The sequence below is a fragment of the Carassius gibelio genome, chromosome A19 (genome assembly GCF_023724105.1).
Source record: "Carassius gibelio isolate Cgi1373 ecotype wild population from Czech Republic chromosome A19, carGib1.2-hapl.c, whole genome shotgun sequence".
NCBI classification, from domain to species: Eukaryota; Metazoa; Chordata; class Actinopteri; order Cypriniformes; family Cyprinidae; genus Carassius; species Carassius gibelio.
This window is the reverse complement of record NC_068389.1, coordinates 3,131,860-3,156,294: the sequence shown is the minus strand read 5'-3', so window position 1 is coordinate 3,156,294 and position 24,435 is coordinate 3,131,860. Positions and strand designations below refer to the sequence as shown.

Genomic DNA, 24,435 nt, shown 5'->3' with positions numbered 1-24,435 from the left:
TTACAGAGTTTTTACTTTTTCTTAAGTAGGTTTCTTATGATTGTTCAGTGTGAAACGCGTCTTTTTCTCGCCGACCGGAAGTTCGCGGGACTGTGATACTGAACGGAAGTGTAGTCTTTGTGAACTACAGACGCTATGGCGGAGACGCTGCTGACCGGCGCGGACTCTGCGGAGTATTTACAGGACGAGGTGAGGAGCCCTTGACCGCTGCGCCGCAGCAAACATCAGCGCGACTCATCTCGGCATGTGCAGCTCGTTATATCGCTCGACATCCTCAGATATTTCGTGTTTGGTTGTCATTTTAGAAAGATCACGTGACAGCGCACTGACGTCTCAAAAATTGACACAATATAGCGAATAGTGCAGGTCTCTTTTATTATTCACCAATTTCACATTTTGTCACCGCTGTATTCTCTGTTGTGTATGCAAGTTTATATACTACTATATACTCACATGAAAAATGACTAATAATGAATGGCAAGTGTCAATAGTTGTTTTAATCACGCCATCAAAACTTAAGGAACTTTATGACTAATGATTTTTAGATATTTGTTGAAACATCAGCAGATCTCAGTCAGTTTAGTCCCATCAGGATTTCAAAGATACATATCTGATCTGTATATAAGCAGCAGTATCTAGTTATATAATAATATGTAACATCTAATAAAGACGGGGATATGAAAGGTTTAAATGAGAAGAAATTGAAGCTGTGACGCTGCACACTTTGTTAAAGAAGATGCTGGTATGTGTGAAAAGACAAATCTGCTAATGCATTTATTATTTATTTATTTTTATTGTTATTATTTTTGTGACTGAAGTTGCTGCAGCTTTTCTCTGAGTTTGGGGTGATATTTGTGCATTATTTGTCATGTATTAATGTAGTTTCTTTGAGTGTCAAGAAGAGTGTAGTTACATGTAAATCGTTTATTTATTTATTTATTTTTTTAATTAAATTATTGATTTCAAGTGTGCAGGCAGGCCCTTCAAACTTTAAAGGTTTAATTAATAATTTAATGTACTGACAGATTAACAGTCACGTTGTTCTCTATCATTGTCATATGGTTGATTTTATAAAATATTTTAACAATATTTACATAATTTTTACAGTTGCATTCTTTCCAAATGTTAAAAGGGCTGGTCCTCTCTGTTCATGTGATGATGACAGTAGAGCATCTGTTTGTGGCTTTGCTCTCGGGATAATGTGTGTGTGAGAGCATGTGTGTGTGAGTGAGAGTGTGTGAGTGAGAGTGTGAGCGAGTGTGAGTGAGAGAGTGAGTGTGTGTGAGTGAGCTAGAGTGAGTGTGTGTGAGAGAGTGTGAGTGAGCGAGAGTGAGTGTGTGTGTGAGTGATTGAGCGAGAGTGAGTGAGCGTGAGTGAGTGTGTGTGAGTGTGCGAGAGTGAGTGAGCGAGAGTGTGTGTGAGAGAGTGAGTGAGCGAGAGTGAGTGTGTGTGAGTAACTGTGTGTGAGTGTGAGATTGATTGTGCGAGAGTGAGTGAGTGAGCGAGAGTGAGTGAGTGAGCGAGAGTGAGTGTGTGAGTGAGTGAGTGAGAGTGAGTGTGAGTGAGTGAGTTAGTGATAGTTTGTGTGTGTGAGCGAGAGTGAGTGAGCGAGCGTGTGAGTGAGCGAGAGTGAGTGAGTGAGTGAGAGTGAGTGAGCGAGTTAGTGATAGTTTGTGAGTGTGAGTGAGTGAGCGAGCGAGAGAGTGATAGAGTGAGTGAGTGAGAGAGTGAGTGAGAGAGTGAGTGAGTGAGTGAGTGTGTGTGAGTGAGTGCGAGTGAGTGAGTGCGTGAGCGAGTGTGTGAGTGAGTGAGCGAGAGTGAGTGAGTGTGTGTGAGTGAGTGAGTTAGTGATAGTTTGTGTGTGTGAGCGAGAGTGAGTGAGCGAGCGTGTGAGTGAGCGAGAGTGAGTGAGCGAGTTAGTGATAGTTTGTGAGTGTGAGTGAGTGAGCGAGCGAGAGAGTGATCGAGTGAGTGAGAGATTGAGTGAGTGTGTGTGAGTGAGTGTGAGTGTGTGAGCGAGTGTGAGTGCGTGAGCGAGTGTGTGTGAGTGTGTGAGTGAGTGAGCGAGAGTGAGTGAGTGTGTGTGAGTGAGTGAGCGAGAGTGAGTGAGTGCGTGAGCGAGTGTGTGTGAGTGTGTGAGTGAGTGAGCGAGAGTGAGTGAGTGTGTGTGAGTGAGTGAGCGAGAGTGAGTGAGTGCGTGAGTGTGAGTGTGTGAGTGAGTGAGCGAGAGTGAGTGTGTGTGAGTGAGTGAGTTAGTGATAGTTTGTGAGTGTGAGTGAGCGAGCGAGTTAGTGATAGAGTGAGTGAGTGTGTGCGTGGGCGTGTGAGTGAGTGTGTGAGTGAGTGAGTGTGTGTGTGAGTGTGTGAGTGAGTGAGTGAGTTAGTGATAGTTTGTGAGTGTGAGTGAGCGAGCGAGAGTGAGTGTGTGTGATTGAGTGAGTGTGTGAGCGAGTGTGTGTGAGTGTGTGTGTGTGTGTGTGTGAGTGAGTGAGCGAGAGTGAGTGAGTGAGTCAGTTCAGTTCAATTGAGCTGTATTGGCCTGACTGTGGAACAGCACAATGTTGCCAAAGCAATAAACAATGAACAAGTTATATAGGCATGTAGATAATTTAAGATGAAAGAACTTATTCATTGCCATATTGTACATATATTATCACACAACACACACACACACAAATAATAGTGAAGGTGAATATTTACAGAGAGCATTGATAAAGAATGTGTCATGTTTCGGCAGAAGTCTGACTTTGATGTGGCTCCTGCACTGAATCTGGGGGATCTGGACATCACCACAGATGAGTTCATTCTGGACGAGGTGGACAGTGAGTTGTGTTTTCATTGGCTAAGGGAAGGGCAGGGAGCTTCTTCCCAGAATGCACTAGTAAGATGCGTGTTATTTGTCTGTTTTTAGTTCACATTCAAGCGAATCTGGAGGATGATCTGGTGAAGGAGGCACTCAAGACGGTGAGATGAAGCTGATCTGCTGTGTGTGTTTGTGTTTGTGTGTGCGTGTCTCATGTGTTTGTGTGGATCAGGGTGTGGATCTGAGGCAGTACTCCAAACAGGTGGAGACGGAGCTGCAGCGCATCGAACAAGCATCAATCAAGGACTGTATCCATACCTCAGTGCATTTATCACAGAATCACTCATCCAAAGAAACAAATCTTTACCTCACTACTTCATGAGGTTCACTTTCCTATCGCTGTTATGATTGTTTTTTTCCTTCTCTGTTTGACATGGATGTTAGTAGAGACCCTTAACAGTAGCGCTGGTGCAGATATCAAAGAGAGTCAGAATATAGCCTCTTTACACAACCAGATCTCAGCCTGTGACTCCATACTGGAGGTGAGTGTGTCCTGCCTTCTACAGTAGTAATTAATAACGAACGGAGAGTGTTGTTCAAGCTCAAAATTCAGAAACTAAAATCTCAGTTTGAAGAAACAAAGTCACCTACATCTTGGATGCCCTGGGGGTAGCAGATAAACATCACATTTTCATTTTTGGGTGAAGTATCCCTTTAATAAGATGCAGATTAATTCTCTGCCAGCAGGTGGTGCTCATGAACAGCAGTGATACAGTGTTTCCTTGGTTACCGCTGTAAACAAAGCAGAGCTGCTTATGAACTCTACTTTAATCTGGAGTTGTACAGTGGCAAGATGAAAAGAAAATGCCACTTAACTTTTCTAAAGACTCTCAGAGATATATTCATATAAACTCCTGCTCCAATTGAATCATGATTTGTTTCGAATCTCAACCGATCTGAATCGTGATAATCATTACACCCCTAATCTTAATTCGGGCAGCTTTGATGCTGCTGGGCTCTTTGAGCACATCTGGAGCTGTCTGAGGGATGTGAAGCTGTGTTGAGTCTGCTGCTTTGCTCCTCTGTGTCCAGCGCATGGAGGGCATGTTGAGCAGCTTCCAGAGCGACCTGTCGTCCATCAGCAGTGAGATCCAGACGCTCCAGCAGCAGTCGGTCAGCATGAACCTGAGGCTGAAGAACCGGCAGGCCGTGCGCAGTCATCTCAGCCAGCTGGTGGATGAGCTGGTCGTCCCCAGCACCATGATCTCGTAAGGACACGCTCATCACAGGCAGCGCTGTAGCGTCTCAATCATTCAGTTAGGAGCTCTGTGTGTGTGTGTGTTTCAGTGTGATTCTGGACAGTCCTGTGACGGAGCAGGAGTTTCTGGAGCAGCTTCACGAGCTCAACAGCAAGATCAACTATGCTAAAGAGCTCAGCTTCAGAGAAACCCTCGCCTGCTCCGACGTACAGGACATCGTAGATCGCCTCAAAATTAAAGTGAGAGCAAATCAGAGATTCTACTTGATCGAACAGATGTATTGAAAATGAACACTACTGAGTTTTCTGCTCACAGGCCGTCTCAAAGATCCGGGAGTTCATCCTGCAGAAGATCTACTCCTTCAGAAAGCCCATGACCAACTACCAGATCCCTCAGAACACGCTGCTGAAGTACAGGTGCGTGGCTTCATCAGAGGAATGAGAAGCAGCAGAAGATTTCTCCGAGAAGGCAGAATTAGGCCCAATCCCAATTCTATTTTATACCCCTTCCTCTTGTCCCTTGAAACAGAGTGTCATGGGATAGCAGAGAACATATTCCCCTAAGGGTTGGGACACCACTACATGACGCCACACGCCATCGTTCGTCATCTAGCTCTTACAATACACACATCTGCTGTGCTGGTGGTCATTAGAGCCTTTAATTATCCTTCTGTATTAATGAGCTGCTTACTGACACACACACATATCAGAAATCATGCAGCTCACACATCCAGGAGAAAATAAACTTGTCAACACTGCCCCATGACTTTTATTAAATACAGTTTAAATACTGAATCCCTACTTTATATTTTCCAGTGACGAGAGGATACAATCGCTGTTTTAAGTAAACTCACTCTAAAAAGATAAACACACAGACGCAAATACACGCAACTTCCATTTCTTTCTCTCTCTCTCTCTCTCTTGAATTGGCAATATTTGAGAAAATGGTTTAGCGGTTTCTAATTATTGGGGGGATTAGCCCCCATCAGTGTCTACAGCAGTTATGGCCCTGATCAGACATGTGCTGTGGCACTATCATGCAGTCTGAAATGATATGATGTTAGCAAATATTAGCGATTTTTTGCAAACATTTCTTTGAGTAACAAGACCATTAATATGAACTCACAATTGAATGGAACATAAAACAAATGATTACTTTTCGTTAAGATCTTTATTTCTGCTAAAAAAAAGCTTACATTTATGTGTCTTTTTGTTCGCTGTAGCAGCCATGTTTCCTTTGTTTGAAGTGTGGCTATCTGGCCCTTCCCCTTACCCCTACCCCTCCAACCAAAAGAGAATCAAAAGGGAAAGGGCAAGGGCTAAGGGTAGAATTGGGATGGGCCTTAGTCTTCGTCTCTGGCCTCTCAGTTCAACCCCACTGTGCTGTAAAACTGTTTCTCACATGTAGAATGTCTTTCCTTCAACCCTGGAACATTACACTCCACAATACCCTGAACAGAAAGATTGTGGGTTATTAATTTATCCACATGACGGTGGTCCCCCGTGTCTATGCCTGCTCCCTACTTGTGTTTACTAGAGCCTTTCTGAAAAGAGAAAATCCTGCCTTCATTTCTTGAGACAGACCTGCAGAACAATATCTAATGGAAACACTGTAAAATATCTTCTCTCTATTTTGAACTACTTTGATCTTCTCATCTCTGTTGAGAGAGAAGCGCTGTCTGATTACGGATGTGTTTCAGGTTTTTCTATCAGTTCCTGTTAGCCAATGAGAGGACCGTTGCTAAGGAGGTCCGGGACGAGTATGTGGACACCATGAGCAAGATCTACTTCAGTTACTTCAAGTCCTACAGTGGCAGACTGCTGAAAGTCCAGGTGACAGACCAGTCCAGGTGCTTCTGGATGAGCTTGAGAGTGTAGTATTTATTGAGCGCTAACGCTGCGGCTGGCGCTTCACATGCTGCTCAAACAATGACTTCATTAAGTGCTTCATTTGTGCCTGCTGTGTAAGCAGACAGATCAGATGTTTGTGTGGTTTGAGTTTGGTCTGATTTGGGCACCCAGATCTACAGGCTGCATGTAGCTAAAAAAGCAAATGTCAAAATAATAATAGGCTGATAACACATCTGAACGTACTTCTTAATATTCATATCCTGAGGGGCTCATGTGTGAGGCACACGTCTCTTTCTCTCAGGGTCCAGTATCCGTGTCATATTTCAGACTGGACTGACTGTAGGCTTTTAATGCCTTGGTTGAGTTGCTTTCAGATAGTTTTGTTCACAGCAGCAGAATGTCTTGTAGATCAAGGCAGGTGAATGATTTTGATTGCATTTGTATGTATGATGGATATGTATGTAATTTAGGATTCTCTCTCTTTCTGTCAGTATGAAGACGTTGCAGATAAGGATGATCTGATGGGAGTGGAGGACACAGCCAAAAAAGATATCCTTTAAACCGCTGTCTGAACACAATCACTTACAGTAGCACACTTACTTCAGGATCAGTATCAGATGTCTTTGGGATTTGGTAGGGAAAGCATTAGCTTTTGGCTGTGCCATTATGATGTGGTTGATTCCTTTAACTGCTATGCAGGGTTTTTCTCCAAGCCTTCTCTCAAGAGTAGGAACACTATTTTTACTGTGGGCCCGAGGGGGGCAGTGCTGAGTCCTGCAGAGCTGGAGGGGCCCATACTGATCCCACACACTGCTCAGAGAGGAGACACCAGAGTGAGACACTGCGCTTCACACACACACACACATACACACACACACACACTGCTCAGAGAGGAGACACCAGAGTGAGACACTGCGCTTCACACACACACACACACACACACACACACACACACACACACACACACACACACACTGCTCAGAGAGGAGACACCAGAGTGAGACACTGCGCTTCACACACACACACACACACACACACACACACACACTGCTCAGAGAGGAGACACCAGAGTGAGACACTGCGCTTCACACACACACACACACACACACACTGCTCAGAGAGGAGACACCAGAGTGAGACACTGCGCTTCACACACACACACACACACACACACACACACACACACACACACACACACACACACACACACACACACACACTGCTCAGAGAGGAGACACCAGAGTGAGACACTGCGCTTCACACACACACACACACACACACACACACACTGCTCAGAGAGGAGACACCAGAGTGAGACACTGCGCTTCACACACACACACACACACACACACTGCTCAGAGAGGAGACACCAGAGTGAGACACTGTGCTTCACACACACACACACACTGCTCAGAGAGGAGACACCAGAGTGAGACACTGCGCTTCACACACACACACACACACACACACACACACACACACACACACTGCTCAGAGAGGAGACACCAGAGTGAGACACTGTGCTTCACACACACACACACATACACACACACACACACTGCTCAGAGAGGAGACACCAGAGTGAGACACTGCGCTTCACACACACACACACATACACACACACACACACTGCTCAGAGAGGAGACACCAGAGTGAGACACTGCGCTTCACACACACACACACACACACACACACACACACACACACACACACACTGCTCAGAGAGGAGACACCAGAGTGAGAAACTGCGCTTCACACACACACACACATACACACACACACACACTGCTCAGAGAGGAGACACCAGAGTGAGACACTGCGCTTCACACACACACACACACACACACACACACACTGCTCAGAGAGGAGACACCAGAGTGAGACACTGCGCTTCACACACACACACACACACACACACACACACACTGCTCAGAGAGGAGACACCAGAGTGAGACACTGCGCTTCACACACACACACACACACACACACACACACACACACACACACACACACACACACTGCTCAGATAGGAGACACCAGAGTGAGACACTGCGCTTCACTCACACACACACATATGCGCACACACTCTCACACACACACACACACACACACCCCATAGGCTCATGTGTGAAAGCCCAATACTCAGCCTCTACTTGCCTGTAAACACTGATGGCACCAAGGTTATTATAGTGTAGTTTTGCATTTTTTAGTTGGTTTTATTTCAATATCATTTTCAAATTTGCAATAAAATTTAGTTGAGTTTTTATTCGTTTCAATAATAATTTTGTCAGTTTTAGTTTGTGAACATTTCTATTTCATTTTTATTTAGTTTGGTTTTAGTAATTGAGGTTTAGCAGAATGAACTTCCAGTGCGCAGCAGAACAAAGAGAGATCTTAACCTTGTTAACGCAAACGTCTGGCTCATTCATCTGCATGCTCTGCAGTCTGATTGTGTCAAAGCAACTGAACAGCATTAATTAGGAAAAGAAAATTAATTAGGAGACGTCACTGTTCGCTATGGTGTCAGTATAGCAGCTGGAAATTGAAAATTGCACATATATATATATATATATATAAAACATGTTTACTGAACAGATCACTCTTTCTTTAAGAATAAGAATTATAATGAAAATGTTCTTAGTGATAAAAATCCACCTCAGAGTCTGCTCTATCCTATAAGGAGTCCTTTTACATTACTGTAAGGTTACGGTTAACAACAGAGCGCTAACTTCAATTTAATTACTATTTTTTAGTGCTGTCAATCGATTAAAAAAAATTAACTAATTAATCGCACAATTTTTTTAAATTAATCGCGATTAATCGCAATTAAAAGACTGAAACTTTTTGGATATGTAAATGTAAAATGTAAATAATTAATGTAAACTCAAGACAAAGAAACTATTTAAATTCAAAATATGATTGTTTATTGGATTTTTTTTTTAACTTGTAACACATATTTTCTCATGTAAACAACATACCTGCAATAAACCATCAATATCCTCCAAATTAACTGTTGGCTTGAAAGCCATATTTATTACAGAAATAAAAACATGTAAGTACCATTTGAATTTCAAAACAATCAATGCCAATAAAGAACTAAAATGATTTCCATGTTGAATTCTAAGTGGACTGCAAAAAAATTCCAAAGTATAGTCATTGCCAGTGCTTTAAGTGGGCCGGTACGCACCGGTACTCAGTACCGCCACTTCCAAATATAGCTCTTGAGCGTACCGCCACCTCTCTGTGCGCCCAGAACGTGCTTGTAGCGTACCGGTACGCTCATTTGGACATCTGTTTTAATAGAGGTTTTAATCTTTTACATGCACTGCCGATTTTCAGAGCGCCCTTCACAATGCAAGCTTCCTAATTCATCCGACCCAGAGCAGAAACTACATTACCCATTCACCCTTAAGTTATACAAGTGAATAGCGCATGTGTCGCTTTTCCCACTGTTAAGTGTCAACAACTCAACGTGGCCGGAGAAGGTGTGTGAAACTCGTTGTGAGTTATACTAAAGCAAAATCTTGAGTATTTATTGTCTGATAAACATTAAAAACTGTCTGCGGAGGTTGAGTCGTCCTGCAGCCCCCGCTGGCTGTTCATTGGCTGCAGCATCTTTTTTCTAAGTTCTAAAAAAATACCGTAGACGGCAAGGCACAAATTTGGATATTCATTTATCTAATTAATCTATAACCTATGCACAAAGACAATATGATCTTTTTGTCACCTTTTTGTTTTAAAGCTTGATGAAGAGAGAGATCGCAAGTTGCTGCAGCTGGAGGAGGACAGTGATGCACGCGCACAGGAGTGATTGACAGTTCGCGGCACTGTGTACAAAAAATACTCCGCTACACAATTATTTCGTTATTTTCGTTTAAGCTTATTAACGTTAGCGTTACAGAAAGGTCTGATTTATGCACTGTTACAGTTGTTTTGTTTTGTTTTTAAACAATGACATTAGAGTTCATGATTTTAATGTTGCTGTTTCTTGTGGCAGACTAAATGAAGAGTAATGTTTCTTGTGGCAGACTGAAGAGTAATCCGGCAGAGTTTTATACTGAAACGTTCCGTCTAAAAGTCCTTCCTTGGTCTTATCCATATTTCTTTGCACGTTGAACACACATAGGCCACAACTGGAAATAAAAAAAACTGCAACCGCGTTAATTGCGTTATTTTTTTTTAACGCGTTAAATATTTCAAATTAATCGAATGCGTTAACGCGCTAATTTTGACAGCACTACTATTTTTATATAATTAACACTCAAAAATGTATGCAAACTGTAAATTGCAGTTTTTAAATGAAATTAAAAGACCGTCAAAACCGCATTTTCTGTTTCCTGAAGAAAATGGACATCATTTGAAAGACGAGACATTGATTTTTATCAGAAGTAACAATATATAAGACTGTAAGTTTCCAATGAAGTTCTGCTCGTGCAGTGGTTAAAACAACACTGTATTTGTTTGGTTCATTTGCTCACCGAACCGAAAGAATATTGAGTACGAATACGTGTACCATTACAACCCTGCCCTCTCTGTGTGTTCCCTGCTGATGGGTCCGTCTCTCTCTGTCTCAGTACCCGTACGAAACGCTCTTCCGCAGTCAGCACTACGCTCTGCTGGACAACGGCTGTCGAGAGTTCCTCTTCCTGTCCGACTTCTTCATGGTGGCCGGAAACTCTGCTCTGGATTTGTTCAACAGCATTATGGGAAAAACACTCAGCATGTTCCTGGTACAGTCACTCCCTTACGAAGATCAGTATCTTGAAACATGATATCCCCATATTTCTGTTGTTCTAGTGATGTAATTGGCTTACAAAATCTACATTATTATTATTATTATTTTTATAGTTTGTAATAGTTTTTTTGTTAGACATTGTCCATTCTTCATCTTTGTGTCTCTCCTCGGTCTGCAGAAGAGTCTGTCCACGTACCTGTCAGACTGTTACGACAGTATTGCCGTGTTTCTCTGCATTCACATCATTCTGCGCTTCAGAGCCATCACAGTCAAGAGGAACATCCCCGCGCTCGACAAGTGAGTGCCTCGTTCATCACAAACACAAGCTGTAGAGGACAGTCGTCTGCTCTCATTCTGCCCAGGAATGAACCCTAGTGTTGTAGTGTTACAGCACATAATGACACTTCATGTGCTCACTAAATCCATGAAGTTGGTGGGTGTTTAACAGTTCACCCAAGCACCCATCGGTTTATTGGATGGGACGGTAAGATCAGACAGGAAAGTGCGGGGCTATCAGTGCCAACATATCCAGGGCTCCAGACTCTGATACAAGTGCAGTTACTAATAATATTACATGTTTGTTTCTTGGTAATGCACATTTGACAGTGAAGCACTGAGCTTGAGTTGGGACGTGCACAAAATTTACTTTTATTAACAAAACTGTGCAAAATTTAAGTTAAAAAATGACATGGATTTAAACGTCCTTGAATCATGATGTAAAGTGAAGGATCATCAGGCAGTTGGTGGCATGGTTACTCTATCCCAAAATGAAAATGTTGTCATTAATCACTTACCCTAATGTCGTTCCAAACCCGTAAATCGTCAGAATACTCCATCTGCCATCAGTGATTCAACCATAACGTAATGAAGTGATGAGAATACGGTTCACACATAAAAAAAATAAATAACGACTTTATTCAACAGGTCTCATCTGTGTCTCTCCACATCGGCGTAGCACCATATTGGCAGCTTACATTCTTCTGTATCATCCGCGCCACAAGGATGCACTGTTTTCTTTCAAATCAAAGTGTAAATATAAATAGAAAATGTATCCTTGTGGCGCGGATGATACAGAAGAGTGTCAGCTCAAAAAAGTCTCTAATTTGGTTTTATTCACCTATTATTTTACTTGGCAGTCAGTGGGACAGTCATAAGCCTCCAAGTTTTTATCCAAAATATCTTAAATTGTGTTCTGAAGACAAACCAAGCTTTAGGGGTTTGGAGCAACATGGGGGTAAGAGATTAATGACAACATTTTCACTTTAAGCTGGTTATGTTTATATTTTCTGTAGGCAAATTACATGATGTACTGTAGGCTATTTTATCAGTGTTGTTCAATAAAACCATACAATTGCTTGGTTTTGATACTTTATCTGAACCAGTTATTATCACCTCATCATTAGCTTATATAGTAATAGCTATACTATAGTCTGTTTTATTTGTATTACTAAAAATACCAGATTACTCATTGTCAAAATAATCTGTATCAGGTAACGTATGTAACCATAGTTCCCTGAGTAGGGAATGAGACATGCGTCCTCTAGGGGGCGCTTTGGGGAACACCTCATCATGACCCGTGTCTGAAGCATACATTGAAAAAAACCAACTTGTTGGCCGGCGACAGCCTCCGACAGCCTCTGACGTCACTACCGGCGCGACTATAAATCAGCACCGGGAGAGCACGTCATTATCTTTTTCATCTGAAGCTTGCGTCTGAAGCATGACAGAGAGCTAGAGGACACAGTGTCTCGTTCCCTACTCTGGGAACTATGGTTACATACATAACCTGAGACAGTTCCCTTTCGAGGGAACTTCAAACTGCGTCCTCTAGGGGGTGCTTTGGGGAACAGTATACCCACGCCATCATGCTGAGGGGAGTGCAGGCCAGAACCATGGCAAGCACTAAGTACCAACTCTACCATTTCCATTGGAGTTGCCCCTGGGACGTTTAGACGGCTGTCTCAGTACCCCTTACAGCCAAAAGGCCTAAGCTACATACCCAACTTAATTGTTAGGGCCTCGGCCCAGGGTAGAGCTGAAGGCTTGGAATCAGGAAAGATTCCTTTAAAGGGATACGGCTAAGAACCTAGTATTTCTACCAAGTCCTGCCTGTCACACAGGGGCTACTGCTAGCTTACGCATAAGCTTGCTGAAGAAACTGTCTCAACAGATCCTAGTAGCAACACCCTGTTTAGATAGGTATCAGAGGATAAATAGGTGGAGTGGCGCCCAAGATGAATGGGGCTTTTACCAACTCAAGAAAGGGCACGAAGCAACCATGTGAAGCCCTCACCATATAGGATTTTAGAAAGAACGCAGAATACTAGCGTGCAAACTTACCACAGTGTGGACTTCAGAAAGTGTGCAAAGACTTCACGTGCACACTTACCATGGCATGGATTTTCAAATACTGTTCTAAGGAGGGGCTCTCATGGCACTCCGATAGAGCAGCTCATAGATAGTGTATCTCAAAACAGTATGATTGTCATCAACTCAATCTGTGGAAACAATACTGGAGCACTCTGGGGAAAAAACAGAGAACTCAGTCTCATACGAGAGGAGAACTCCGAGCTCAGAGTAGCGCTCTCATAGGTGACCCTTTTTTAGAAAAAAGTGGAGCGCTGCAAATTACCACGAGAATCACCCAAATAGCCCCTCATGTTGAGGGAAGATTTGTATAAACAACTACACACTGGCTGAATGGAGCACAAAGAACCAAGGTCTAATCTCAAGAAAGGGAACGAAGCGGAGCGCGTAACCCTTATCGTACAAGATTTCAGAAAGTTTGCAGAGTTTTGCGTGCAAACTTACCACTTGTGGATTTTTAGAAATCGCGCAAAGTGTTCACGTGCACACTAACCACCATGTGGTTTTGAGAAAGTACACAGAGCTTAGCGTGTGTACTTAAAGGTTCCTAAGCATCGCAGAGGTGCTGAATCTCACGGGAGAGGCAAGCTCAATTTAACAAACCTCGGGCGAGGGGAACATCACCTGAGGCAGCATATACAAGAAAACTTCTGTAACTGCCACCTCCACTACCCGCTAGATGCGACAGCACCCCTAAGCAGCCAGGAGACCCCTCAGTGTGACCTTGCCGGACATCCATGAAATTCCCTGCAGTGCTGTGCCAGGCCTGATGATCAAGGAGGCTCCCTCAGAAACCTGTGATCTCAGCCGCCTAATACCGGAACATGAAGCCGGATGGCTGGTGCTGGCGAGTGTTTAGTAAACACTGTAAATGAGCACTGCAAAGGAAACTCACAGAGTTTATTAGTAGACACGTAACCTCCAGCAATTAAACACACATAAGTATATACAGAGATGGGTTACATTTACTCACCAACCCTCCTGCGCTGGAGCCCCGCTCAAGGGGCGCCTCCTTTTAGTCTGGACCATCAGTCAGGTGGTTGCTATGAACATAGAACCATTAAACCATTATAGGTCCAGCATAGGAGACTGTTACGCGAGATGTTTCCACCTAACTTCGATCAGGTGGAGAGCTGGTGGTTACAGGGGAATTAGGAAGGGAACGATAAAAGCAGAAGTTAACCCTCTGAAGTCGATTAACGCATATACGCATTATGAGGCTATTTTCTCCTTATAACCTCTTAGATTCCAGAGGGTTAAAAATCCCCAAAGGGAACGAGTAGATACCTCGGTATCACTCCGATTCGGACGAGAACGCTGCCTCGTCTAGATAATACCCCTTAGGTTCTGCTTACCTCCTCTTGACTCATGATTCCTCTAACTCCTGCCCGCAGGTGGAGGAGGAGCGCTAGTTCAGCTACCTGATCAGGTAAAGGCCCCTGCCTCTATCCAGGTCTCTTAGCAGATCAGTCTGATATGCTTGAAGCACCAGCATTGTGTGTAATAAAGCCACAGCCTGACCTGCTACTGCGTATGCCTTGCCATTTAAGCGACTTGATTTTCTGAAGGGGCTTAGATGACAAGGCATCACCTCGATGTCGGCAGATTACTTTCATGCCGAAACCGATGGATGAGAGAAGAAAATGGCATCTTATACTTCTTTTTAATCTCTGTATGGAGATCATGCACAAATGAAATCCTCACCTGAGCTGGAGGGCTATGGTCAAAAGGTAATTTTCGCTCAATAACCTCCAACAGCTCTACATACACAGGGCAGGAGAATTGAGAAAGCTCAGCCTCAGCTCCTTCACCATCCTCAAATATCTCCTGCTTTTCCTGGGTAAAAACCCAGCAGAGCACTAACCTCAGTATCAGAAAGTTTTAAAGATATAACATCATCCTCCCGAGGCTCTCTCTCGTCAGCCGCCCTTCTTTTTTTTCTTTTCTTTTTTTTTTTTTTTTTTTATGAGCGCGAAAGGAAAGGTCCCTCTTTAAACCTTTCAGACAGATCCACCTGTATTCTCACGAGCTCATTTTCTTCCATGCCTCAGCGTGGACAGATCCTGAACCGCAGGAAGCAGATGGCTGCCTTTTTTTTTTTTTTATCAGAAGAGAGACGAATGAGAGCGGAGCTTTTTCCATTGAAAAAACGCTCACAATGCATGCAGATTGCCTCCTCAAAGACATCGCGTGCGTGCTCTTTACCCAAACAAATGACGCAAAGATAGCGTTTGTCATCGGGTGTCAAATAACGCCGACACGGATGCACACATCGTCTAAACGCTTGCTAGTTGTCGCCATGATAAACAGAGAAAGATCGCACTTACCAGTTCTTTCAGAAGCACGCTTCAAACAAAACAGTCAGTGAAGATGAAGAAGATAATGACGTGCTCTCCTGGTGCTGATTTATAGTCGCGCCGGTAGTGACGTCGGAGGCTGTCGCCGGCCAACAAGTCGGTGTTTTTTTAATGTATGTTTCAGACACGGGTCACGACGAGGTGTTCCCCCAAAGCGCCCCCTAGAGGACGCAGTTCAAAGTTCCCTCGAAAGGGAACTGTAGATTACTTGATTACCAAAGTAATCATTAGTTACAGCCCTTGATTAGTTAAAATACTTCAAAATACAGCTGCATTGTTTTGAGTTGTGTGATCAAAAGACAAATATTTTGTCATTTTAAAAATGTTTTAAAAATAGTATTAAAGTATTGTCTCATTCTGTCTTTATATCTACATATATAAAGCTTTCATTCTTCAGGTCAATTATACATTCATGAAAAAGAAAATCAGTTTGAATAAGGAAACTTTGTCTATCTTTTGAATTGTTAAAGTTGCCACAGTCATTGCATGCTTTTGTGTTGCATTTTATTGGTGCAATTTTGTTTTATTAGTTTATTAGAATTTGAAAGATAATAACAATATTGTTTAATAAGTGAGATCTCAGATTTTAGTCCTTGTAAGCCAAAAAAGTAATGCTTGAAAGTCCTGTAATTTCAGTTTCTGTAGGAGGCCTGTCCTCAGTACTTCCTTGGGTCCCCTGTATGAGCACGTACTTTAAAATAAAGTGTAAGCTGATGCCTGCCGCATTGCATGCCATCAGTCCTCCAACATTAGCAATGCAAATCACAAGGTCTTTAACACGGGTAACGAGCGAGAACAAACCTGTTTAACCGGTTCTCACTCCCTATAAGCATCCCGTGTTGCATGTCTAAGACTTTTTACATAAATTAGTCATGGCATTAGCACTATACTGACCTCAAACATGTCCTTTAGCATCTTAATTTCACCAGTGCTGGGAAACGCCTTTCTGTTTCTGCTTTTTTTATTGAGAGTCAGTGGTGTCAGATGTCTTTTAAGAGGAAATAATTGAACATTGTTTCATTTCTAGTCTTCAGCATGTTTGGATTTAAACATTTGTCTTGGAGTGAGCTTTATCCATTGTTACTAGGGATGAGTACCATCTGAAACCCAGTATTAAACTGACACAAGCACACAACATGAAACCCTGTTTATGTGATCTGTGCCGCCTTAATTATGATGGAGGAGCAAAGTAAACATTCAAATATCTGCTTACGCTTTAGGCATTTGTATGTGACATTAAAATGATATTAAATCACTCAATGTAACCGGATCTTCTTGAACCAGTTCAGCAAATCGAACTGAATCGTTTAAAACATTTTTTTATTGTCGTGTGAATAGCGTCTGTGTGTGTGTGTGTGTGTGTGTGTGTGTGCAGGTACTGGGAGGCTGTGCTGGAGCTGCTGTGGCCCAGATTTGAGCTGATTTTGGAGATGAACATCCAGAGCATTCGAAACACTGATCCTCAGAAACTTGGTGTCCTGGACACCAGACCACACTACGTGTGTATACTCACACACACACACACACACACACACACACACACACACACACACTCCTTCAGTGTGAGTTATGATGAGATGTGGGTAGATTTTAGAAATGGCCAGAGGAGGAGCTGCTCTTCATCAAGCATTTCATCGGTTTATGTCAGTCACTTCAGAATGAAGCAGATCGCTTCATAAAGAACGTTTCATAAAGTTCGTTTCATAAAGTTCATAAAGTTTTCTGCTAGTGCAAGCATTGTGTAGGTTCATTCAACTACATTTATTACTACAACTACATAAAGGTATTATTAAACAAATAAAATGACATATTGCTCATGTTGTCTTTAGATTTGAAAATACAACAACAATTGTTCCAGTTTTCTTTTTATTTCTATACATGTACTGATATTAGAACCTGCATCTTTGCATTGATGCATTGATGGTCTTGAGAGAAAACACTGTCTCTTGTCACATATTAAACACAGCATCCACACAGATCAGATGTGTGTTCTCTGGATCATATATATATATATAAAGAGAGAGAGAGGGAGAGAGAGAGAGAGAGAGTGTGGGGTACATGTGGTCTGTTTTTCTTGCTGTTGCTGTAGATCACACGCCGGTATGCTGAGTTCTCCTCTGCTGTTGTTAGCATAAACCAAACCTTTCCCAACGAGAGGACCCATACTCTTCTGGGACAGCTGCAGGTGAGAGCAGAAACACCTCTGTGTCCTCCTGACGTAGAGCGGCTCACGCTGAAGCTCACCTGCTCTGGTTTCAGGTGGAGGTGGAGAACTTTGTGCTGAAGATGGCGGCTGAGTTTCCCTCTAGACGAGACCAGCTCATCTTCCTCATCAACAACTACGACATGATGCTCGGCGTGCTCATGGTGAGGTGACTCGCTGCTAACCGCTACTACTCTGGTGGGTGTCAGAGCGCACCATAACGTGTGTGTGTGTGTGTGTGTGCAGGAGAGAGCGGCGGACGACAGTAAAGAGGTGGAGGGCTTCCAGCAGCTGCTGCTGGCCAGAACACAGGTATATGATCTGAGATCCTGAGCACCGGCGCACACTGTGTAATGTGAGTAACCCTGTGTGTGTGTGTGTGTGTGTGGGACAGGAGTTTATAGAGGAGATTCTTTCACCTCCGTTTGGAGGCATGATTGCGTTTGTGAAGGAGAGCGAGGCACTAATGGAGAAAGGGCAGCTGGACAAACTCCGAAATGATGAAGGTGAGTGCTGAAGCTGCAGAGGTTTGTCTTACTGGTTTAATCGTGCTTCTTTAACCCTCTGGAGTCGATTAACGTGTATACGCTTTTTGATAACCCCAAAAAGAACTTAAATTACACTTTCAGTTTTGATCGTACAGATAAGAGCAATATATCAACCGAATCTATAAAGGGTCTACTTTTTTTTCTATACAGACATAATAACAGCAAAATTTTGTGCTTTTATAAAATAAAGAAAACATACAAGGTGTGCTGTCTGCAGCCTTTGTCTGCGCTGATCTTCATTTACAAACACGTCATTAAAATGAACTGTAACTCAGTGAATACTAAACAAAGAGACATGAGAGAGATATCTATAGAAAACCTGACATGCCTACTTCAAATATTATGTGAAATAATTATCCATATGAAAACAATGCGATGTCTGTTTTTCACGTCTCCCTTCATTATCTTCTAATGTGACCATGCCCCCGTGCTGAACGCGCTATTCAGATTCTAATGTTTCTCTGAAGCGCACGGCTTGAATACACCACACAACAGAAGACAACGCAGAGAGACTGTTCTTCAAGTTTTTATTTTACTGTTTGCTTCATGATGAGAGGAATAAGACATAATTCACCCCAAAGAGATGTGATGTGGATTACCTCAGGATTTGAGATTTGGATTTCCTCAGAAAAAAAGTGAAGCGCTGTATTCAGCAGAGATCATAAACGTACGTCTTTATTTATATACTTGTAATAGGTTTCACATAGTGTATAAACATTTTACTAGTTAGACTTTTTCCGAACTATAATTCCTGACTAAATGTATAATCAAGTGAATCATTATGAAGTTTCATTCACATCATCTAAATGTTCTACTGTACTTCTAGTATCAGTGACCAAGTGTAACAATATACACTGTACCATTCCAAAGCTTGGAGCCAGTATATATAGAAATTAACTTTAACCGCATTAATAATAATAATAATAATGACAATATTTTTTGTTTGTTTTTTTAGTAGAAAATCTGAATATTAGAAGGAATTCTGAAGGATCATGTAGATGGACTAATGATGCAAAAAATTCAGCTTTGATTGTTCTTAATAAACTTTAACTGTACTCGAAAGTGAATATTAAATAATTTTTGTGAGATAATTAAATATATTCTAAAAAAACTACAAACATAAAAATATATACATTTACTTTGTCCTCACATACTTTCTTGTAAGTCTTCCCTCTCAGTCACAAACCTGACTGAAACCCTATCATACACCCAGCGCAAGCATGCTGGTCTAACAGAGAGGTGTGTTCAGGGGCATTGCTATTTTAAGGAGCTGAAAATAGACTGCGTCATAGACCAGCTCAAACCTGGTCTAAAGTCAATGGCGCAAAATTTTTTGTTATTTAAAGAGCGCGTTGGTAGAAAATGCGCCTCTGGGCGGGTCCATAGATGATCGTCACACAAACATGCCAAATATTAAAAACAAAAGGATTACAGTGTAAAAGAATATTATTGTGTAGGCTACATTAATATAAAAATGTAATGATGGAGAGTCATTGCGTATATTAGAATTACGCTACATATTTGCAATTCAGCCTATTAATACTTATAATGATGAATGAAATTCTACTTCATCCAACGCGGCCTTCACCTCGGGAAGCTTTGGTGGATTCCTGCTTGTCCCGTAGATGATCTGCGCAGTTGGTTTCTTCGCTTGAGAAGCGTTCAGTTTTTCTGCTTGCAAAAAAATTTGGGAATGGGAGATGACACTCTGATTGTTTTTTTTGAACATTACGCCCATTACTCTTTAAGAGAAAAGGGACAACCCATTCCAGAAATGCACCACGGACCATTTTTCCATCGTTAAAATAGGAAAAGTGGATTTGGAAATGCCCTTAGTGCACCTGCGCCATGTGCTTTACACTTTGCATTTAGATCGTTAAAATAGGGCCCTCATTATGCAGTTAATTATGCAGGTCTTTGTCTTCTCAGGTGTAAATCACAATGATATTCATGATAGTTGACGCCTACTCACATATGGCTTTTACCAACAAAATGTGTCTTAGAAAATTTAAATCAATATATTGTTTTCTGTGAGTAAGTAATGTGACGAGTCAGCTGCCTCCTCCCTGATTATCACCGGCACCCCGTCCTAAATCGCCGCCCTTCACCAGGCTCCCGACTGGAGTGGGTGTGTGAGAGGAGGGGCGCTGGATGAGTCAGGGCTGGCGGCGTGTGATGGGGCACACCTGAAGGAAGTGGAGCCTCATTACCGCCGCTGTTTAAAAGCCCAACGCGCCTCTCCTCAGGAGACCGGTCTCTTCCCCGTGCATGCACGCTGGTGTCCTCGTGGGTCCAGGAAGGGAGCGTTGAGGGACTCCCGCGCCACCAAGACGTGAGCTGCCGGACCCGCGATCCGGAGGAGAACCGCACCCGTTTACACGGCCGACGGGCCAGGATGCCGGGCCGTCCATCCCCTACCAGTGCCGCGGCCAATGAGAGAGACGCGGCCGCTAGGAGAAGCCGCCGCCCCTCGCGCCCCGGACCTAGGAGGGGAGCGCGTGCGGCCGCCGGACTCCGCCCCTTGCCTGGACCCTTCCTCGGTGAACACTGCCCGACCCACACAAACCCCGCAGCACAACGAGGACACCAGATTCCCTGTTATTTTGGACACTTTCCCCCTTTGGCCACTTTTATTCCCTTTGTTTTATGATTTCTGTTAATAAAAGCCTCTCTGAGGCCTGACGCCACGCCCACTGTGTCTGTCTTGTGCTCCTCCCGTGACACTGGTGGAGAATGCGGGCAAGGCGGAGCCTAGACAGCGCAGTTGGGAAACGTCTGGTGACGTCACTCCCTCTCGCTTGCAAACGTTCGTGAGAACCCAGACTGGGACGGAGGAAAACTGGGGACAGCCTCCCAACCACACAAGGGGTAAGTGACTTTTCCATTGTCATTTTACCCTGTGGTTGGTTGAGGCTGTCACTAAAACCCGGTTTCTCTGTCCCTGTTCTGGTGCGCTGCGAGAGGGAGGACCGCCCGGAGAGGAAGCCCCGCCCACTCCGACCGTTTGGAGCCTGGTTGAGGATGGTAGCACTCCCGTGTGGGCGGCGCCCTGATGACGGGGATGTCGCTTGGGAGGGGGAATGTGACGAGTCAGCTGCCTCCTCCCTGATTATCACCGGCACCCCGTCCTAAATCGCCGCCCTTCACCAGGCTCCCGACTGGAGTGGGTGTGTGAGAGGAGGGGCGCTGGATGAGTCAGGGCTGGCGGCGTGTGATGGGGCACACCTGAAGGAAGTGGAGCCTCATTACCGCCGCTGTTTAAAAGCCCAACGCGCCTCTCCTCAGGAGACCGGTCTCTTCCCCGTGCATGCACGCTGGTGTCCTCGTGGGTCCAGGAAGGGAGCGTTGAGGGACTCCCGCGCCACCAAGACGTGAGCTGCCGGACCCGCGATCCGGAGGAGAACCGCACCCGTTTACACGGCCGACGGGCCAGGATGCCGGGCCGTCCATCCCCTACCAGTGCCGCGGCCAATGAGAGAGACGCGGCCGCTAGGAGAAGCCGCCGCCCCTCGCGCCCCGGACCTAGGAGGGGAGCGCGTGCGGCCGCCGGACTCCGCCCCTTGCCTGGACCCTTCCTCGGTGAACACTGCCCGACCCACACAAACCCCGCAGCACAACGAGGACACCAGATTCCCTGTTATTTTGGACACTTTCCCCCTTTGGCCACTTTTATTCCCTTTGTTTTATGATTTCTGTTAATAAAAGCCTCTCTGAGGCCTGACGCCACGCCCACTGTGTCTGTCTTGTGCTCCTCCCGTGACAGTAAACAAGATGATCTTCACATAATTTAGAAAGAATAATTCTAGGCTAGATGTTCCAGGTTTGACAGTCTTGTGAACAAATTTTCTGTATGTGTTTCATGACCTTCAAAATTTTAGTTTTTCACTAACCACATATAAACGTTGTTTTCTCAAAAACACAATCATGTACATACATGCTATTTACATATTATTGTAGCCTAGTTTATACTGAATACACTGTTTTCAGACTTGTGTAAATGTAAATGTATATGTTGAAAAAAGTCAGGGCATGTCAAAAATTCTCCAGGCCTCAAAACCCCCCTAGACTTCAGAGGGTTAACTGATGCTGCGTTTCCACTGAAATTACCCGGTAAATCAGCAAACAGCAGCGTACTTGATAACATCAGTCAGCTGCCCTTGGCTAATGCAATTTTCCTCTGTGTATATTTACATTAAAACGGAATAGGATATCAAATACCACTGCGTCCTTTCGTTTTCATTTAAACAGAATAACAGCTGTGTACTTAGTTCAGGGATATGTGTATATGCAGCCATTACAATGAAACTAAATATTATATCAATTGCCTCTTTAAAATTTTCATTTGAACATATAGATCAACTGAATACAGACCAAAGATAACCTGTTATATTTACCAAAACTAATTATATTTTGTGTTTAACCACTAAAGACACATCAGAGCCAGCAGCACATATCAGAAGATCTATCCCAGGAGAGGCTGCTCTCGGCGGATAGATGATCACTGAGCTCTCGCTGATTGCGTGGAGCTCACCGCCTCCAAAATCGGCAAAAATGGGCGCTGTCTTTATAAATAAACCACAGATTTGAGTTTTAAACAACTACATTCTCGCCTGAAATACTTTTAAAATTACAATTCATGACACAATAATAGTAATATTTAAAAAATGTTGATCTGAATAAATGGTGGTCGAACTCAACCAATGCTGCGTGAACTCAACCAATCAGGTTGTTTAGCGCACAAGCCCCGCCCCCAAAAGTTCCGGAACTTTGAAAAAGTACCACCTCGCCAGCAGGGACTTTCTGAGGGGCATTTTTTTACCCGGAACTTTATTTAGTTCCTGGTTCCTGCGGTGGAAACACACCAAGTACCAGGCCAAAGTCCCTAGTTCCTGGGTAAAGTTCCTGCGGTGGAAAAACAATGATGCATTAAAACATAGAAATACACCTTTCATATATATAAATATATATGTTTGTATAAAATAATAGCTATTCTTAATATTCTGTTAGACATTATATTTTATTTTTACTATATTATAAATATTTCAGTGATTTATATCTGACAAATCCAGATCTTTTTGACTCTTTAGATTGAGTTTCCTAGTTTAGCTGTTTTTCTGTTCAAATATGTCTGGTTATTGTTGTCATCCTAATGGAGATTCTCGTTATTACAGTCACCATCACCGCTCAACACTTACTGTACGCTACTGTTCGTGTTTTGAATTAAATGTAAAAAAGCCTTTCTCCTTTTTCTAATGGTCCGTGTGTGTGTGTGTGTGTGTGTGTGTGCTGATGTAACGGTCCATGTGTGTGTGTGTGTGTGTGTGTGTGTGTGTGTGTGTGTGTGTGTGTGTGTGTGTGTGTGTGTCAGCTCGTATCACGCAGCTGGTGCGGGGTTTCTCCAGCTCGTGGAAGCAGTCGGTGGAGGCCTTGAGTCAAGACGTCATGCGCTCCTTCACCAACTTCAAGAACGGAACCAGCATCATTCAGGTAGAGCCTGGTGAAGTAATGAAGTAGCTCATAGATGCTCTGTCAGACTGATGAGACGCTGTCTGCTTGTGTTCTCTAGGGAGCGCTGACCCAGCTCATCCAGTACTATCATGGTTTCCACAAGGTCCTCTCGCAGCCCACGTTCCGTAGTCTGGCAGTGCGCTCCGAGCTCATAAACATCCATCATCTGATGGTGGAAGTCAAGAAACACAAGCCAAACTTCTGAACCCTTCAGTATCTGTGGTAGCTACACTGCAGAAACCATTCTTCAGAAGAACATGATGCATTTCCCTGATAAGAAAAACTAGCTAACTGAAGTAACTGAAGTCTTAAAGGGTTTTTTTATTTATTTATGGAAAACAAGACATTAAAAGTATGATATTTTTCAGTTTAGAGCTTTCAGTCGATGGAAAGAAATGTTGAATATTTTGTTTGGAAATTAGCTGATTATGGGTTCTTCTTTTCATAAGGTGTGTTTGTAATTTCTTCTTTTATATGATTTGATTTATTTCCATGTTTGCTCTGTAAATTCAGTTTCAGCTTCTGTAAATGGTTTTGTGTTCCTCTCGTGTCTGAAAGTACAGTGTGTGGAGACTGATGTCTTCATAAAGTTATAACAAAGAAAAGCATTCCATGTCTCAAAATAAAAGATATCAGATCTAAAGTCTCTTTAAATATTCCCATCATTTTATCAGTTCTTTAAAGTGAAAAAGAGGCTTTACTAAAGAGGAAATTTTGCTGAGTCATTTATTTACAATACTTGATGTGACTGAATTTACCTCATTACATTTCTCAAGGCAGGAAGTCAATGAACTAAAAATGATTA

At 43.2% G+C, this 24,435-nt stretch overlaps 2 protein-coding genes across 3 annotated transcripts in view; one reads left to right on the top strand and one right to left on the bottom strand.

Annotated features, from left to right (window-relative positions):
* The window catches only part of LOC127934894 (uncharacterized), a 276,354-nt gene that overhangs the window by 183,788 nt on the left and 68,131 nt on the right, over nt 1–24,435 (bottom strand). The gene's annotated exons all lie outside the window — the stretch shown is intronic.
* Nucleotides 58–24,273, top strand: LOC127934885 (vacuolar protein sorting-associated protein 52 homolog). 2 transcript variants are annotated; one of them, XM_052532424.1, is made up of 20 exons: nt 58–189; nt 2,738–2,822; nt 2,912–2,964; nt 3,036–3,111; nt 3,278–3,345; nt 3,896–4,071; nt 4,151–4,301; nt 4,378–4,478; nt 5,762–5,894; nt 6,404–6,461; nt 6,612–6,745; nt 10,487–10,642; nt 10,826–10,944; nt 16,747–16,870; nt 17,461–17,556; nt 17,631–17,738; nt 17,821–17,886; nt 17,969–18,080; nt 23,491–23,609; nt 23,689–24,273. In XM_052532424.1, the coding sequence occupies exons 1-20, from the start codon at nt 136–138 to the stop codon at nt 23,833–23,835; spliced, it is 2,136 nt and encodes a 711-aa protein (XP_052388384.1). In that variant the 5' UTR covers nt 58–135; the 3' UTR covers nt 23,836–24,273. The 2 variants fall into 2 exon arrangements, with proteins under 2 accessions (XP_052388384.1, XP_052388386.1); XM_052532426.1 differs by having other exon boundaries at nt 131–189; nt 2,741–2,822.